Source organism: Molothrus aeneus, chromosome 13 (assembly GCF_037042795.1).
Source record: "Molothrus aeneus isolate 106 chromosome 13, BPBGC_Maene_1.0, whole genome shotgun sequence".
Taxonomy (NCBI): domain Eukaryota; kingdom Metazoa; phylum Chordata; class Aves; order Passeriformes; family Icteridae; genus Molothrus; species Molothrus aeneus.
The window spans coordinates 14,982,296-15,001,510 of NC_089658.1; the positions used below are offsets into that span (position 1 = coordinate 14,982,296).

The 19,215-nt window shown below is 41.2% G+C and overlaps 1 protein-coding gene across 1 annotated transcript in view; it reads left to right on the plus strand.

Moving 5' to 3' along the window:
- MCTP2 (multiple C2 and transmembrane domain containing 2) overlaps nt 1-19,215 on the plus strand; it is a 101,459-nt gene that overhangs the window by 20,114 nt on the left and 62,130 nt on the right. Inside the window, exons 7-10 of the mRNA XM_066558591.1 lie at nt 944-1,055; nt 2,965-3,000; nt 11,459-11,623; nt 12,964-13,094. Of these exons, the coding sequence (XP_066414688.1) occupies nt 944-1,055; nt 2,965-3,000; nt 11,459-11,623; nt 12,964-13,094 (444 nt within the window). The remainder of the gene's footprint in view (nt 1-943; nt 1,056-2,964; nt 3,001-11,458; nt 11,624-12,963; nt 13,095-19,215) is intronic.

A 19,215-nucleotide genomic window follows, 5' to 3' on the forward strand; every position in this document is an offset into this window, starting at 1 on the left:
GGCGTTATGCACTGGATTCAAATCCAACCTGGACAGAGCCCAGTTCTGGCACTAAGAATTTCTGTGTGCAGCATTTGTTTAGGGAGAGCTGCACCAGGACAATTTGTGGAGGTGGAAGAAGGAAGAGGGGGAGAAGATTTGGGACCTGTCCTCAGCCTCACGGGGTGCCTTTCTCTGGGGCTGAGGAGGTTTTTCCCAGCTGCCAGTGCCCCTTTTCCAGCCTCCCCCTCATCCATCCCTGCCTGCAGCAGCTGCATCTGGCCCTGATTTAGTGCCGAGGCAAGCCCTGTGCCTTTTGTCTGCTGCTGCTGCTGCTGCTTGGGCTCAGTGTGGAGCTGGAAGCCAGGAATTCAAGTTTTAGTTGTTTCTTTTATACTCCCTTGCTGTGCGATGACTTTTTTGGGGGGAATGAGTTTTTCCTGTGCAGGGGGTGTTGTAGCTCCCGTGGCTGTTGTATCTGAATTTCTAGAAATGTTAATTTGTCCATGAGATAGTGCCACCAGGTAAATACCAGCATTCCGGTTTTCAGCAAGGGAACAGAGTCATGGAGGGGGATTAAAAGCAGGCAGAGTAAATATCTCTGGAGTCAAATACAAACCATTAATATTAGAAGATTCACTTGGATGAGTTTCCCTGTCACTCTTCAGTGTAGTGGAGGTAGTAGTAACTTAATTCAGTGTGTACCTGCATATGGAGAGTTATGAGTAGTGAGTAGTGCTATAGGAACACTATGCTGCATTATTAAAAGAGGGGTGTTTTGTCAGAACCAAGAAAGAACTCTCCAGATTTCCCATTTTAACATTTAAACTCAATATTGGGAATTTCAGACAAGAAGCTGAAATTTGCACAGCTCAGCCTGACCTTTAATAATCAACTCGAGTTAACTGGAGTCAATAAATGCACAACTTCTTTGTTTTTCTTTTTTTCTGTTGTTGCCTTGTAGAACTACTGAACAGGTTTTAAAACTGGAAGATCCCAACAGTTTAGAAGACGACATGGGAGTGATTGTATTAAACTTGAGTCTAGCAGTCAAGCAAGGAGACTTCAAGAGAAATGTAAGTGGCTTAGGAAATCAAATTTATAGCTGGAATTTGTAGGGGGGAGAAAAGAAGAGCTGGCATAATCTAATTTACTGGGAAATGCCACCTTTATTTTCATCCTCTGAGACTCAATATTGAAATCGAGATAGAGCATAACTTAAAAAAAATCCTTGTATTTAGCTGGGTTAAAGTTGTGTAGACATTTGTAGCTGGGTGCTTCTGTCTTGTCACTGTGATGTGCACTGTGGCAGTGCTCTCTGTGCTCTGGGTATGTGCCCAGCACTGCAATGGACAGGCTGAAGAAAAGCTGTTATATTTCCTTTTTTTTTTTTTTTTTTTTTTGTTTTAACAACAATGAAAAAACTTATCCATGTGAAAGCTAAAAATTGAGCATGAATTTTAAGACTTAAACTGCCCCAGTCGTGTGGAGGAGCACCAGGCTGAGAGGAGGAGGTTGCTTGTAAAACCTTGATCTTCCCACTGTCAGTTTCTTCACTGAGTTAATTGAACTTGGCTCCTGATGCAGAAATGTGATTTGTGGTGATAAGTGATGTCAGAAATGCAGAGAAGCTGGTCAGAGACTGGGAACACCATAACTGCAACCGATAGTTTTTTTAATTTCAGGTCCTGCACGTGGCTTTTTTGCATCTATTTTTAAAGTTTTCTCCTAGTGTTTTATACAGTGTGTACAGCACACAAATATTGGTGAACTAATCCCGCTCCTGAGCAGCAAGGGGTGGAGAATGCCCAAGATCAGGCAGCTACTTGGACTGTCTTAAAAACCAGACCTAGTTTTAAATATGTGTAATACATATTAAGAGAAAATATTTCTACAAGTTTTCTGCAAAGCCGGGTATGAAACTTGCTGTTTACAGTACTTTAGTGAATTATAGGTATGGAATTCCAGCCTGAATGGGATTATTTATAGAAACATAAATGTTTCAAGAGGCTGGAAAGCAAAATGAGAAGAAGCTAATGTAGAATATCTGCTGTTCGTTATTATTTTTCAAATAGATGCCTTTTTGAGAATTGTAAAGCCTTAATTAATAACAAGGTAATGATAGAGTTAATTTTACCTCACTGTGTGATTATTTGAAAGCTTAATCACAATATTTAAAATAATGGTGTATTTATATGTCTATAATATGAGATGGGTTTTATCTGGAATGTGAACTCCCCTCTCACTTATACAATCAGCATTGTTGGCATGTGTTACTGAATTGCAGGAAGGGGTGAAGCAAAAATGTAAAGTTACTTTAGCAAAAAAGTCATTTTAGTCGGGAGAACCTCAGGAATTCTAGGATTTTTATTAAGGCCTTGGCTAAAGTGGACCTAGCCAGTGAAACAAAGCTTATTGGTTTAAATAGCAGCTTTTGGTACTCTTTGGTGCTTAGTTAACATTCAGAGTGTAGATGATAGAAGAGCTGGTGCACACTGTAATTTTTTTAAAAGACAATGTTTTAAGCCCTCATATTTCAAATGCAGATTGCTCAGCCATTTCCAAAGGAGTCAGAACAGTGAAATAGCTCTGTCCACATTAGCACTTAGCAGCAAGATGATTTTTTTCCCCCTTTTTAAATTAGCTTACTGTAGAACCAGATAGCACCAAAAGTATAAGCCATGTTTCTTACTAATGGCTCTGGGTCCCTCCACTTTTTATTCTCAATTACTTTTTTTTTATTGCCTCTTTTTTTTTTGGTGCAATGCAGGTATTTTGAGTTTGTTGATTGTTATGTTCCATGAAGCAGGGAAAGTAGATGGAGATGTAGTTGTAGATTTAGCCCTCTATTTTGTAATAGGATTTTCTAACTCATTTGACAAGCTTCTGTTTGAATTATTTTACTAAACACTTTCCCCATTTTACTTCTTACCTGTTTCCTTTCCCTGGAATGTCTTTGGTACAATAATGGGGACTCATGAACAGAGATGGTCAAGTCGAAAGAAAAGAACTTCATCCAAGGTAATACTTTTTTTTTTTTTTTTTTTTTTACTTAAAGAAAATGAAGGTCCCCTCCCAAAATCTGTGCCCTCCTCTGAAACAGTCTAAACAAAGAAAACATAGAAGTGTAGAGGAGGCAACCTGTCACAATGTGATGGCTGTTGTAACCTTTGCTTTCTTGATTTTTCTATTCATCGTGATGGGAAATTGCTGTTGTTTTCTAATTGTAGGTGCCGTGGTAGTATCTAGTGGCAAGTGAACGTAAGACCCAATTCACAAAGAGCTGTAGAAAGAGAGAAAAACTTCCTGTACAAAAGAAAGGGGTGTAATTCAACCAACATGAGAGGAGCTGTGGAGGGTTTGAGTTGTTTCAGAACGCACAGATGGTGGTTGGTGCAGGAGTTGAACGAGGCTCTCCTGGATCCCCGTCTGTCTTTGGGGCTGCCACTCACCATGGGTGGAATTTTGTGAGGCAGTATTTCTTCTAGTTGCCCCTGTGGGTTTTGAAATTCCTTTTGTTCTTCGGATGGAGGCTGAGCAGGGAGTTCTCATTACCTCCATTGTAACAGGCTTTCCAAGATTTGTGTGTTGCCACATGTCCGTGTAGCTTGCTTCCCTTGGTCTCCTGTAGGATCCCTGCAGGCTTCCATTACTTTTATATTCCTGTATCATTTTTGCATTAGATTTTAACTTGTTCAGGAAGCAGACTGTGGCTTTTTATGTGTTCTGTAAAGCTTTAATTTGCTATTGAGTAAATAACAATGATACAGACACTGCAAGCCCCAGTACCCAGCTTGAGAGCTGTACAGTCTCAGTCTCTGAAAAGCAGAATTTGGCTCTTAAGATGAGTGTGCTCTCATGATATTTTCCCTCTGTAACTATCGGTTTGTGCCTAAATAAATTGAATCATTAACCTCCTCTTGTTTTATTCATTACAACTGTGGTGTGCTGTATAGAGGAGCCAACTGTCTCAGGTATTGTGCCAGCAAGAATGTTTTTGTCAATAGAAGAAGTGCAAAGTACAGCCTTTGGAGCTCTGATTGCAGGGATTTTGCAGTGCTTGGAGCAGAGAGCTGCCAGGAATGCCTGAATGCCACATGATAGACAGTGATGGAATAACTGAAGAGCTTATCACTTCAGTTTTTAACTAAAACTCTGGAAATTACTGTGCCCTGGCTTGGTCAGCGTTGCTTGATCCCCATCTTTCTCACACAGCTGTCTCTGGATGCTGGTTGGCTTTGGGACCTGGGAAAGGGAGTTGGGTTTTTAAACTCAGGTTCTTTTTCTTCAAAATAGTCAAAATCCTGTTTTGGTTGCTATTACTGAAAGTTTTGGGGTGGTTTTTTTTTTCCATTTGTTTAGGATTTTTTAGTTTGGTTTTTCTTTTTGCTTTTACATAATATCTCATTGCATTTTGCATAATTTTTTTACATACATGTTTTTGGATCTTTAGCTGTCAGTCTTTCAGGTCTCAAGACTCCGTCTTGTGCCTTACCACCTTTCAAAATAAAATTAAGAGATGCTGAAGTGTGGTGCTGATTTAGGAGACTGAAAGTATTGCTTAAAAGGAAAAAATCTTCAACCCTGTGCTCTGTTCTGTTCCAGTCACTAGAGGGTAGGAGAGCTTCAGCTCTTCCTAGGGAAGACACAGTTCATGCTCCAGTGTGATCTCTAAAGAAAACCTCTGTGACCATCCAAAGGCAGTAAAAAATATTTCCCAGCATGCGCTGGAAAAAATCTGACAAAGCAGTATTTCCTGCTTTATTGATTCTGCTACTGCACTAAAACACTAGTACTGTACATCAATAACCATCTTTAGTTAGGAAACTCTGCTCTGTGGAAGCAGTACTAGCAGTTTGTGGCAGAACATAAAGGCTGGGAAGAAAAATTGTGTGCATGGGGAATATAGGTGTCTAGGGAAGGCACAAGAGGTTATGGAAGAATAGCCAGAGAGTATGATGGGGTAGAAAACAATGCTGCTGGACGAGATAAAGATACAGGAATAAGGAGTGCAGGGGAAATGGAGAGCGCTCTGTAATGGATACACAAGCTTGTCTGGTTTTTGGCTCCTGAGCTGACTCTGGTTGGGTGTTGCAGGAGGAAAACACAGTATACTTTCCTTTTGAGCAACATCTAAATTTCCTCTCTCCAGGTTTAGGCAAATAAAAGTTTTCTATTTGAAATAGTTTCCTGGGATATTTTTTTTTTTTAATGTGCTGAACTCCAGCTGACCCCTATTGTAATATTTAGCTTTTCCTCTTCTATAAATACAGGGAAAATGACTTATTTTAAGGATGGACAAAATGAATATAACTTTCACAGCTGTTTTTTAATCTGTATTGCCTACATGAAAGAAATCTGATTATCCTCTAATTTGACCATTTTATGTTGTCTTAATGAAGATTTGGCACATCAGTGTCCTAAATGAGTCTTTTCACATTAATCACGGGATTCTTGCTGACTTCCCAAATTTACCCCAAATGTTGATGGCATTGGTACCTGTTGCAGCTCCATGTCAGACTGGTAGCAGGGCTCACGTGGGCTGTTGTGGGTACTGTGCTCTCTTCATGTGTGTTCTCTGAGCTCCCTTGCTTTTTGGAGAAAGAGCTGCATTTCAGACAGCAGCAAAAACAGTGCCAGTACAAGATCTCCAGTCCAGCTCCAGTAGCCTCATGGTCATTACAGGGAGTATGCAGGAAGGATTCCAGCAACTCAGTATGGTCTTTTAAATCATTTTGGAGCAAGAGCTGTTGAACTGCTTGATTTAGGTGTCTCTTGATTATTACACAGTGTATATTTTTCACTGCTGCTGGAAGGGAATCATTGCATATTTGGGCAGATTCCCCAGACATGGGCAGCACATTCAGATCCCTCATTTTTCATGGGAGCTGAGAACAGCATTGTCCTCTGTGGGAGCTGTTTTCAAGAGTGTGGCTTTCTACTTTTCCTCATGGAGGGTGGCATTGCAAAGGGAAGAGGATGCTGTTAGGCAGCATTAATATATTCACTCATATCTGTGTATTGACATGCTTTTCCCTCTGTTCTGCTTTCCTTTCTGGGGCACAGAGGGAGATGGTAGCTCTCTGCTGGAGCCCAGCATGCTGATGCTCACTACCCTTGTTTGTCCCGGGTGGCTTGAGTCTCACCCTGAGTGCCCGGCACGCTCTTTCCAGCATTTGTACAGCTGAATAACCTTTAAGTGTCGAACATCCGGGAGGCAGATAAGCAGGTCTTCTTGGGGTGGGTTGACCTGCAGCAGTTCAGTCCTGAAACAAAAGCGACGGAATTGCCACCTTGATAGCTTAAGCTGATTGAATAAATTGGCTGAAAGGCTGATCGGACCCAAGGGCTCCTCAAACATCTCTTGGCAGGGGAAAATCCCTCACTCTCATATCTTTTTTTGTGTGTGTGTTCCTGTGTGGGCTGTTAGGTTTCATTTTTGTCTGCCTCGTTGTGTTTGGCTCTCTCCCCCAATCCCCTGTGGGCAGTGCAGAGCGCAGGGACTCGCTCGCCACGGGGTCACACGTCGTGGTGCCAATCTCGTGTTGGTTCACTTGCCTTTCCACTGCCCTCTCCTCTTTCCCAAGGGGAAACTGCCTCTTGCAGAAATGGTTTCTCTGCCTAATGAGGAGAGGTCTGAAGAGTCCTCCTATTTGTGTGTTGTTGTTTTCTCAAATGGCAAATTACGTGGCCCAGTTTTGACGCTGACCTCTTCACAGGGATTGCAGCAGGCTTTCTGTTGTCCTGTCTCATCCTTTTAAATGAAGGATGGGAGAGATGGGCTCACTTCACACTTGGCCACCTCGCCGTGTCATTTAAATTTACAATTTTTCTGCATCTCTTTATTGCTTCAAAAACAAGTTTGAACTTGGGGCATGTATGTGTGTGTCAGGAAAAGAGACAGATTTGAAAGCAGCCCTGATGCACCAGAGGGGATTTGCTGGGTGCCTATAGAGGGAGATTATGGACAAATGGAGTTATCAGGGAGACTGGAGCTCCTAAAGGATTCTGTGAAGCTGGGTCAATGAGCTGGTTCTTTCCCCTCCAAAGCTCTGTCATTCTTGTTCAGCTCCTGTATTTGGCTCTGTGAAGGCAGAATAAAGCCCACCTGCTCATTCTTCTTTTTTAAACCAGAACCAGAACGTGATAAAAAATTGGAAGTTGATGTGAGAAACTTTAATATAAATTTTGAAACCAGGAACAAGATTTTGAGAGTGGTCATGTGAACACTGATTTTTAATTTTTCTATGCAGAGCTATGGGATGTTTTTTGGGCAAATTTTTCTCCCTTTCTAAGCAGTTGGGAGAAGAACCATCTTCTGGTCCTTTTGTGGCAGGATCCTGCTCTATGACCACGCCATACTTTTGCTTCAGAGATTACTCTTTACTTATTTGATGAGTTGCAGTCCCAAAATCTGCAGTCGACATGGTTTCCTAAACTTAAAAAGCATCTAGTTAGTTCTAAGGAATAAGGATCTCTGGATATTTTAGTGTTTATTATCTGGGCTTTTTTTGTTGCTGTTTCTTTTTTTTCCTGGCTGGCTTGTTTGAGGGATGTCTTTAGTTCCAGTTTTTATCCATTTTACAGCAGTGAACTGCTCAAAAAGGTGACCTTTATGGTGTTACTGCTTATTTGCACACAGAGCCCAGCCAAAATCAGAGCTCTAGCTTGTCTAGAGACAGCCCTCAAATTTTGGTCTCAAGTCTACCTTGATTTCAGAAACGATGAGGGGAAGGAATAAGCAAGCTTGTCCAATGCCTTGTGCTTGGGACATGTGCCAGCTTCCATCATAAATCATGTGCTTCCTAATTTCCAGCCCTGTAGCCTGATCCCAGCTTCAGCCAACTTTTCTGTACCTCGGCAAGGCACCTTTGCTTGGGTCTGGGATGTAGCCAGAGTGTGAGCAGAGAGCTTACAGGAAAATATAGCAGGAGAGGCCTGAAGGACCTGGCATCCAGTGTGGGAGCCCAGCTGGAAAGGGCTCAGGTTCAGCTGGGCAGGAGCTGCAGTACCCAAGTGTGGAGGCATCAGTAGCCTGGGAGGTAGCAGCAAAAGGGAGAGCTGAATAGATAAAACACTTCAAAATTGTCACTGATTAAGCAGTTGTGTCCTCATTTCCTGGCCTGTTTGGGACCAGGGCTTTGGTTTTTCTGGTCTCATTGTGAAGGCAGGTTAGGAGGCTGGCTGGTGGCAAGGAAGAGTGTTTGGAGTGTTTTTTCAGTGCTTGTTTTGCCCAAGTAACTCTGTTGGACTAAGGGCTGTAGTCTTCTGTGCTCTGCTCTGCAGTAGTTTTGCCAACTCAGAGGGAGGCTGTGAAGTTGAATCAATTAGCTCTGTGTAAATCAGTTTGAAATGAGTAGGTGTGGGGTATCAGAGAGGAGGTAAGTCTAAAATAAATAAGGCAATATCATTTTCTTGTCACCTGGGAGGCATTTTCCATAGTGCAGACTTCCCTAGACAGCACTAAAGTTGACTCATTGAAGGCCTGGGTCTGTGGGTCTACCACACATCTGATTTTCCCCAGACGTGCTTCCTTCCAGAAACTGTGAGTGGAATCTGAGACACTGCCTGTTTCACTGGGATTTCCATCAGGGTGGTCAGAGGAACAGCCTGCCAAATACCTGGGGAGCCTGGAGAGGTGGCCACAGAGCAAGCACAGAGGGGCTCTTTGGTGCTACGAGGCGCAGGAAATGTGCCAGACCTGCTGAGCAGACTCTGTGGGGGCGACCTGGGCATGTCCAGGAAATCCAAAGCATTCCTCATGTGCTGTGTCTTGCAGGGGTGTGAGACAAGCAGCCTTCCCATGCTCAGTTTGGAGAGAGCCCTGTGCCAGTGGCAGGGCTGGACTGGGAGGGGTGGGGAGCTGGAGGGGAGTCGTGGAGCCTGTGTGGAGCTGCTGCAGGTCAGCGCTGTGCCCTGAACCAGTTGCAAACATCTTGGCTCCAATCTGCAGTGGGATGCTCTCAAGTGATGCTGGATCTCATGCAGGTCCTGTTAGCTGGAGACCAGCACACCCCTCTTCTGAGAGGAGCCCAGAGCAGCTGCACAGCCAGAGAAGGGGGTGCACGAGGCTCTTTGCTTGGGGCCACCTGTTTTGGGAGGTCAAGGTTGGTGCATTGCAATGTGTTTCAGTAATATTGAGTGCAGGTGCTGATTTTTCCAGGGGCTGTGTGGGATCCAGGCTGGTTTGGGTACCTCCCAAGAGTCCTTTGAACTGTCAAGTCAGCAGCTACAAGGGTGGGGTTATGTGTGCTGTAGAGCTGGGGTAGGAAGGTCCCCAACGCTTAGTGACTCCCTGAAATACTGGCCTGGATGAAAAGAAGAAAAGAATCCAAGTTTGATTTGAAAACTGAGTGATAACAACTGTCTTTTGTGTTCAGCCTGGAAGCTTTGAAGAGAGCTGGATGCTTTGTTTTTAAAAGAAATTGTAACGTGGATAATAAACTTCATCTGTTTTTTATTTTTTTAAATTTTTTTTTGTGAACTAACATCAAATACCTCTTCCTCCTCCGAGGAAGGAGCAGGAGGGGGAGGGAACATCCTTGCTCCTAAAGCAGCGAGTACATCACATCAAACATGACTATGTTAAATACTAAAATGTTCAAAGTACAAGCGAGATAGATAAAGGCTTTGATGGGAAGTGGATATTTCCCAGGGACATTACAAGCAATAATCCAGATGTTATGGTGTAATGCAATGAGTGTCCATGGATAGATGGGGAGCTCAAGCCAAGCAGCGCCTGCTGTAGGCCTTAGCCCTCCACTCCCATGCTGTTACGCCATATGGAAGCAATCTCCAGGCCCCCTTAATAGCCAGCTTTGGATTCCATTTTCACAGGGCTCATAGAGCTAAGTGGAGCTGTTTTATGGACAAGTTAGATAGAAGCCTTTCCAAGATAAACATCCAATTCGAAATTAGGACATACCAAGCTGCAAAATTATTTTAGGGCATATTTCATGGAAGCACTGCCATTTTTCTAAGGCGATTGCCAGACTGTAGAATGCCCTTTGATCCCTTGTGGACATTACTCCCTTTTTTATAAAAAGGATTTTGAAATAGTTGCAGTGTTTAGGGAGGAGTATATCTGCTGGGACTTTGAAGTATGTCCATGGGAACAGTCATGCTTTAGCTTTTTTGGCCCAAAAGATGAACTTAAAAAAAAAAAGAAGAGAAAAGAAATTACATTGCAGCTGGATTTATGAATCAAAATCTCGTTTTCTTTTTAAAGGTAGGAATTTTTACCCATTGCTCCAGGAAAGCCAAACGGGGTGTTTAAATAGAAGTATATTAATATGCTTGTGGGATTCAGAATTCGGTGTTTTAACCAGTAAAAAACAAGTAAAAAATTTGTGAGTTCACCACCTATGATTTAAGAATTTTGTTGCTGGGTAATTGATCCATAAAAAGTAATCTTCAGACATCAGGTGCTTTTGCAATCGTTTTATTTAGCAACAACATTTCTTACTTGCTTTTAAAGCTAACACGTCCTGTTTTAAAGTGACTTGTGAAATCTTCTCCTCCGTCTTGCTCCCACCTGTACATGACATGATTGAAGCTCCAAAGTGTGGCGAGTTAAAAGTTGCTTCAGGAGAATAAAATATGGCAGGATTTTTACTGCAGGAAGAAGAGTATAGCCTTGAGTTTTAATGTTTCCAGCTCACTCCCCCCAAATAAAGGCCTATTTAATCATCCTCTGTCCAATAAAATATTGCCAGTTAGCAAACTGTTAGCGCAGCCGTGCTGCACAAGATGAAGCTGCGAAGGTAACAAATGTGGCTACCAGGTAACCATAACTCCAGATAAAGAGCCTGGTGGTGTCAGTGTTTTTTCAGCAGGCATCAGTATTTTTGATTCGTGGCCTCAGTTTCTGGAAGCAGGAAAAGCAAAGTTAGCAAAGAGCTAAGGTGGGCGGCTGAGTGATGGAGGAGGTGGAAGATGCTGCTCAGCCTTTCACCTGGCCGTGGACTTGATGATCCTGGGCTGCCTCCCCAGAAAGGACAGACCTGCTTTTTATGGATGTAGCTGGAGAGGTTTTAAGAGTTTGCTTTACTTTCTCCCCTCTTTTGTTCCCCATGGCTCTCCCGTGCCTTTCCCTGAGCCAAGGTACCAGACTGCTCTCAGTGCTTGAGGTCTGCTCTCTCCAGAGCTCAGCCAGGGTAGCTGAAGGTGACTTCTCTGGTGGTTTAAGCAAGCCCTGCTGATTTTGCTGTGACATTGAGCACTGTCCCTTCACAGGGACTGTAGTACAGCTGGGCAGAAAATCCATAACATCCTACTGCCTTCCCTTGCCTGCTTACCCTCGGGGAAGCATAGTGTCTCTCTCACTCCTGGTGTGCTTTCATAGCTCAGTTAACGTAAGCACGAAAAAGTGTTTGGGTCTTGAAACATTCTGTTTTGTGCCTTGCTTTTCAGTCGAGTTAACATGAGCATGAAAATGTATTTGGGTCTCGAAAAATTCCATGTTGTCCTTGCTTTTCAGTCGAGTTTCACGCGGAACCTGCGGCTCTCGGAGTCGCTGCGCAAGAACCAGCTGTGGAACGGGCTGGTCACCATCACCCTCTTGGAGGGCAAGAACATGCCCAGAGGGGGCTTGGCAGAGATTTTTATTCTCCTCAAACTGGGGGACCAAAGATACAAGAGCAAGGTAAGTATTAAGGATTTCCTTAAGTTGTCTGAAGTCAGTAAGGGGCTTGGTGTTTCTTTTACTGGTGTTGCTACCTCAGATGGAACTATTCTTGATGCTCTCTTTGATAAGCGAGTTCAAAATCAGGAGACCACACCAGAAGCATTAATGTTTTGCTCTGTTTTGGTGCCAGTAGAGAAAGAGCAAGTTAGGAATATTGTGTGTTATCAGTGTTTTGTGCATTTAACATACTCATCATGTTGATGGATGTTTGATATTAATATGAAATGAAATAAAGCTACATGCATCACACATGTGTTTTGTACTCTGCCAATACAGAAGTTGAGCTTGCAGTGCTGGAAAAGTAGACCTGAAATGGTTTCCAGTGCAGGGGAATTATTATTCTTTTAAAGTACTTTTCTTGAAAAATATGTTATATATTGCAGAACCTGCCCCCCAAACAGATAAAATGTTCCATGGTTTTGATATCAATTTTTATTCTTCTAGGCTGTGTTTATCTGTATACAGTTCAGTTATATAAGAGTCTAAGAAATTAATGAGGTTCCCAAAGATACACATTTCATCTGGAAAGTCTAATAAGAAAGGCTATAATTAAAATAATACTCTTTTGAGAGAGCAAGAGCTCTGCATGTCATGAACTGGAAGTGCAGAGGAGGAGAAAACAAACCTCCTCCTGTACAAAATGTACAGAGCAAGTTCACAGAACATAACATTTGGATGTAGGCGCCTCTGAAACCTGCACTCTGTCCCTCACATCAGGCCTCAAACCAAGGTCATGATATGTTTTTTATTTAGAAAAGTAGTTTTGAAAAGTAACAAATGGTTTAGTTACTTTAGAATAAATAGATAGATGTTATTCCCGTTACAATCCCTTTTTATGTGTCTCTTTAATGGTCCATAGATGTATTGTGAATCTGCAAAGCTGAGCTGTTTGCTTAACACAGAAGGGTGAAAAACCACTGTTTTGGGTTCCTTAATTCATTCAAACCTGTTTCTAGGTGATTGTCCTCAAAAGGGTTATTCCTGATTTCTTTCAGTGTATGATGGTGAATGATGACCATGGAGCTGGTGGGATCTACCTTGTATTTTGGAATTTTTCCAGCCATTCGTTCAGATAACAATTGTATATTTATTGTTATTGAGAGGGAGGAAAGAGAATATTTAGGAAGATGAGACTGTATGTAATGGGCTGGGGATCTTTGGTTGGAATGACATTAGTACTTGATGCTCTAACATCCAGCCTTATTCTGTAGGATTGATTTCTTTTTTCTTCTTTTTGATTTACTGTGAAAATAAGTACTGTTTAAGAAAAGTAAATGTTATAACTGCATGTTTTCTAGACACTGTGTAAGAGTGCAAATCCTCAGTGGAGGGAACAGTTTGATTTTCACTACTTCTCTGACAGGAAGGATATGTTGGACATTGAGGTGTGGAGAAAGGATAACAAAAAGCACGAGGAGCTTTTGGGAAGGTAAGTTGGGTTTGAGTTAGATTTTATATTTTTTTGAGGGAGGAATGGGTTAAGTACAAAAAATAAAGTTTCTTTGATTATTTTTTTAGAACTAATCAATTTTTTTTTCATTACAAGCATCATAATGTATTTTTCTGTCCTTATTCCAGCCATGTCTAGGTTATGTTTACATTATGTATATTAAAACCTATTAGTGGTAATTGACTAGCCAAAATCTGAATGCAGAGACATCCAGGCCGCCTCTAAAACCTGAAGTACTGTGGGAGCTCAGTGGCATCAGCAGGCAGGATTTTTCTAAATTTTTCTGGTGATATTGCTCCACGTTGTTACATATGCTCTGCTGGTGCCACCCCAGGGATTTTGTGCTCCTTTTGAGAGTGGTGTCCCTTTTTTTCTGTTTGCACTTCCATGCTGTGTTCTTGTAAGATTCTTCAATTCCATTCCACTCTGTCTGAATTTGTTCGGTGCTGTTTTCTTAGCAGTACCTCTTTCATCCTTGCTTTGTTTTTCAGCATTGTCCTGTGCAACTCATCTCCCCAAAAAACATCTTTGCTGTTGGGGACATGCAGCAGCACCAAGAACCATTCACTCCACTGGACACCCCCTTTGGTCTGTCCAGCTCATCTGCTGGCAGGATCATTGCCACAACTCTCAATTTCCCGAGGGTGGGGACCCTGCCTGCAGTTGTTTGCTGCTCTCACCTGGCCAGGGTTTCACAATGTGCTGACTAAATAGCAGAAACTCATAAGAACATTCTCTAACTTTAGGCATTCAAATAGTTTGAGACTATTCACTGAGAAGAACAATGCCCTTTGGCTCTACAAATGTTTGTGGTTTTGCAGAGCAGGAAATTCTTTCTGGCTGAGTGCTGTTGCTCATCACATGGAGAAGTGGCTGAAGATGAATCTGTTCCTTCCATTCTCACAGTTACTTCCATTACTTCTGATACTCTGTTTAGAGTTAAGAAATAAAGCAGTGTTTGCAGCTTGCCTCAGGTCAGTCTCTGATGCTGGAGCAATTCTTCCTGAGTTTTTTTCCCCTTTATTTTAATTTTTCCCTAAGCTTCTCCCGACTTTTTTTCCTACTGGTTTCTGGCAGGTGGTGTTTAGTGTAGCAAAAAAATCAGTGGAATGCTTATTCTGTTCAGCACTGGTGAGTTCTGTGTGGTAGATTTACCTTAAAGAAAAGGTACAACTTCCAGGGTAAATCCCTGGAAGTGTTCAAGGCTGGGTTGGATGGGACCCTGAGCAGCCTGGTCTAGTGGAAGGTGTCCCTGCTCATGGCAGGGGGGTTGGAACAAGATGATCTTTAAGATCCCTTCCAACCCAAACAATTCCCTGATTCCATGCATGTTGAAATTTATTTTTGATGTCTATGTGGAGAAAAATGTTTTTGCTTTTGTTGTCTTAAGCACAGCAAATTGGCTGTAGCATCAAAATGGGAAAACACACTAGTTTTTGAAGAGCAATTGCAAGAATAGGTAAACACCAAGTGCATCATAACAAGTATTGTTTTTACAGTGTAGAAACTTTCTGACACCATATAAATAATATTTTATGAAGGGTTCAAATGCTGTCTAATCTGGAGAAGGATTCTGTTGGAAAAACAGCATTATGATGTGCCGTGTTTATTGTCTCCATGATTTCAAAGTTGAGTTTTGAGATTTCTGGATTTCACAACATCATTGTAAGAAATATTCTTTAGTAAAATATTTGTGGGTTATATTCGGTCATTACACACAGCAGTGCAGCCAACTGCCCTCAAATAATTTGCATGGCTTTAAGGAAAAACCAAAATTTTCTGGATCTGAATTAATAATTTTGTGGTCAATTTATGAATAGAGTTAGAATTCATTATGGTCCCTTCTAGCCTGCTCAACCTCCAACTGCGTTGGTTAAACCTTTAAATATATGCATGTTTTTAATATTTAAATGAAGTTGGAGGTGGTCACATCTGTCAGAGTCAAATCTGATAAACTTTTGTAGCACAAAGACTGTTATTAATTCTGTTAGACACAGGATTTCAGATAGTATGGATGCCTTAAGACTCTGGAATAAGGTTCTTCTCCCAGGCATAATTTGTTTTCAAAGTAAAATATTGTTCTTGAAATAGGACCTGAAGTGTCTGTGGAGAGCATGGAACATGTAGAATAAGGAATGCCTTGGACCTCTGGTGCTGAGCACAAACACCTGGGGTGTTTGTCTGCTTCTGAATTAGTGAGGAAACATTTCATGTCACCCTTCTATCACAAAACAAACCCTCACTGTCAGTGCACATCACAAGCTAAATTATTACATTCAGCCTACCTGCAGTCTCCTCAGAGTTTCAGCTGGGTCCAATTTCTCTTCCTCACTTAAAATCCCACAGCCTTGAGTGGTTCAGCTGCAGGCTCTGACACTGAGGGCTGGCTGCATTTTGGTGCTGGCTGAAATAATCCCTCTATTTAGTCTGCACAGGACTGTTAGTAATGTTTATTGAGTGCTTTTTGTGTCCTTTGGGAGAAGAGGCACGCTATAAACAGGAGAAGATGTTAATGTATATGAATAAACAAAGGTGTTAACGTGTGCAGAATTTGTCCAGGCAGAGTTAAATTGTTTATGCCAGGTTGTTAGAGAGTGTTTCTGCGTTAGGGGATATGTTCTGCAAAAAGAGATGCTGCAGAACATTGAAAGGTTTTCCTTCGCATATTTACCTCAAGAAAGAGATTTTACAAAAATTGCTAAACTTAAGCTCTGAGACTGGAGTGCATCCAATATCTTTATGATGAATGCCTCCAGGAAACTGTCTTTACAGGAAGAAACACCCCGTGTTTTAAAGGCTGTGCTGTTGGGATGGAGCAGTAAAATCCCCATTATGGCTGCAACCGAAACCTTCACTTAAATCTCACCAGGCTGTAGGATGAATCAGAAAAAACAAAATTTGTCTGTTGAATAAGTCATAATAAAACCTTACTAATTGTTCCCCTGACACCTGTGGCATTTGAAATTTCAACTATTAATCACAGATACATCTGTCTCTACTCTCTAATGATTCTGATCTTTTTTGTGAAGGGATTTCAAGAAGTCTGCAGGGGGTAAAGTGTACTGTTGTGTACAGATTTTTTTTCATATTTTTTTATATATATTTAAATATTCCTGTCATAATTTGATTAACTGTGATTGGGAAAATGAAATAAAACTTCATGGCTAGTAAGAAGTTGGCCTCAGCACCTTCTAGTGAAATTTTAACAGATAAACAAGTATTTTAATCCCAGATTTGCTGTGTATTCTTCTCAAGTACTATTTCTCTACCAAATTAGTTAAAAATGGGGGAAATAGGAATCTATAGGTGAGGGCTTTAAGTCAGAAGAACAGTCTTAAATGAAAACTAAATCTGTACAGAACTAGAGGCTAATATAGAGATGAAGACCTCAATACTGATCAGGAGGAGGAAGGAAAGCACTTAATTAATTGTGGTTGAAAGAAGGGAAAGTGATACAGTTGTGTGCACAATGCAGTCTTAACTTACACACCTGCAGCCCCTATAGATTGTGCATGTAGCCACATGAAAGATTGTCTGAATTTAATATGTAACATAGCAAAAGATGACAACAAGCAGAGCTGTTCTATCCTAAAACAGGATTACTGTTGAGAATTTAACTCAGGAGATCATTTTTATCACCTAAAATACAAATTCTGAGAGTTTTGCCCTTTGCATTCAGAGCAGGCAACTTTTAAACAAAAGTGGATTACCTCCATTAGTTTGATTCTGTGCCCATCACAAGCCTCTTACCACTTTCCTGTGAAATAATTATGTGTAGTAAGATCTTGCAGATAAAAGGCTGAGAAAGAAGGAAAGGAAGAGTTTCTGTTTCGCAAGAATGAGGGAAGTAGTTTGGAAATCATTAGACTCGTTTTAATAGTGTAGAAGTGTTAGTGTGGAAATTGCTGAATTTATATAGTAAATTGAATGTCTAATTGTTTTACCAGGCTGCATTCTCTGCAGTCTGATTTTATAACCTAAATGAAACAGAGTGTCTTTTTTTCTTAAACCTTTTGCCAGTGCAAACGTGGATTTTCTTTTCTCACAAGATTTTTTTTTTCTCACAAGAAAATATAGGCATACCTTGAGTGAACACAGATGTTTGAAGGAAAGTTAGTTTGCACAGAAATCAGACATGATTTGAGGAAGAAATATTTACACTCCACCTCCTGCTGTTTTCCCCTCCACATGTGAATCACTCTGACCTCCACACCCTTGTACTCCATCTTTTCTTTAACCTTATGCAAATCAAATTCTTTTAAGAAGAGAAGCAATTCCAATTTGCCAAAACAGAATAGAATTATATTTAACTTTGCCTTTGACATCTGATGGAGGTTGAGGTTATCTATTGGTGGGAGATGCTCTCGTCTGAACAAGTCATGTTTTCTGTCTTAGTCCATGGAAAGTTTTAAACATAAAAAATCAACTGCAGCTTTTCCCAGCTTTTTGTGGACTGCATTGAGTGGGTGGTGTATGAAATGCTGATGTGGGAGACATGGTCCCTCCTGCCAGCTGAACCACAGAGCAGCTGGGTGACCTTGAGATTTCCCCTCTCCTTCCTTTAGTTTCTGCATCTAGAAAAAAAAACCAAAAACAAACCAAAACAAAAAACTAAACTCCAAGATAAGGATACATCTCCCTTTTTGTGCTGATACCCAGAGTATCACTGGAATTGCTGCAGCCTGAGACACAGTGGTGTCAGTGCAGCCAAGGTGATGTTGACCTCCAGTGTGGAAGTGATAAAGGCTTTTTCTCAGAAAGAAATAAGGTCTTTTTCTCTCTCTTTGTTGTTGTTTTGTTTTCCTTCCTGCTGTACGTTTTCCTGTCATATTTTTCTGAAGAGTCTAGGTGTAGCAGTGAGCTTTAAACGCAACCTCTCACACTTGGAAATGGTGTTGAGAGGAAGCCTACACGCCGAGCCATCTTGGTACTCTGCCTGGTTTATTTTCCTTCTCTTTCAAAGCACTTGAAAGCAGTTAATAAGAGTAAACTTGAAACCTGTTGTACCTCCAGAGCACTGGAGAGAAAAGAGCACACTTAAGGCAAAGTCATTCCCGTTGATTGTGGTCAGAGGAAGCTTAAGGAGTTGTGTTTTAATACACAGAGCTACTGGACAGTTTAGAAACTCATCAGAGCAGTGGCTTTTACTTCATAACATGGTTTCTTGGGTTCTCAGGCTGAAATGTTTTGAGATTTTTTTTTTCCTCTTTTTTTTCACCCCCTTTAGCATTCACAGAAAATAGGCTGTTAAGAAGCGGAAAGCATGCAATTTATAGCAGATGGGCATAAACTGCTCCAGCTCTACTACTGGAATGGGATCAATCAGGAGCACTACATGCACCATTTACCCAGAAGAAACACACCTGGGGGAACCCTGTGGAATTTTAGCCTATTAAGACAACACCTTAACAAGTTTAGTTTAAATAAAAACTTGTCGGCAGGCATTAAGTGAAGCAAAACCTCTCGTTCTCCATCAGCCACTGCCCATCCCTTTGAGGAATGTTCCTCCTCTTGCAGTGTGGCAGCAAACCTTTTCCTTCCTTCTTTTTTTTCTTTCATTTTTTCTTTCTTTTTTTTTTCTTCTTTTTTTTTTGTTTGTTTCTTTTGTTTTGTTTTGGTTTTTACCCTTTTTTCATCTGTAACTTTTGCACAGCCTGTTCTTACGAGCCAAGCCCCACGGAGGTTCAAGAAAGTTCCACTCCATTTACTGGACTTCTAAATAGAAAGCATTTAGCTGAGCCAGTGATTGCACTTTTTGTTGCATTTAACCACTCCCTTCGTGTGTAACTGGCTGCCTGGTGATCTCTCTGCTTTAGCCCGTACTCATATTTTATTGTTGTCTCTTTATGAATGTTTCTCTTTTATCCTCTTCATTTTTATTTTTGGGGGAAGTATCAGGTTAATGATACATATTATGTGCAAGGAGTGGGTAGGGGGACTTTTAAGACAATTCTTCCCTTTGGGAAATATAACAGTACATTGAAAGTGTAGTTCTAGTAAGGCTTGTAAAAGAGATTGGGGCATACAGTATAATGTAGCATAAAATGGAGTATGTGACTTTAAAGAAACTAATCTATTTTAGGCTAATGTTTTAAATTTT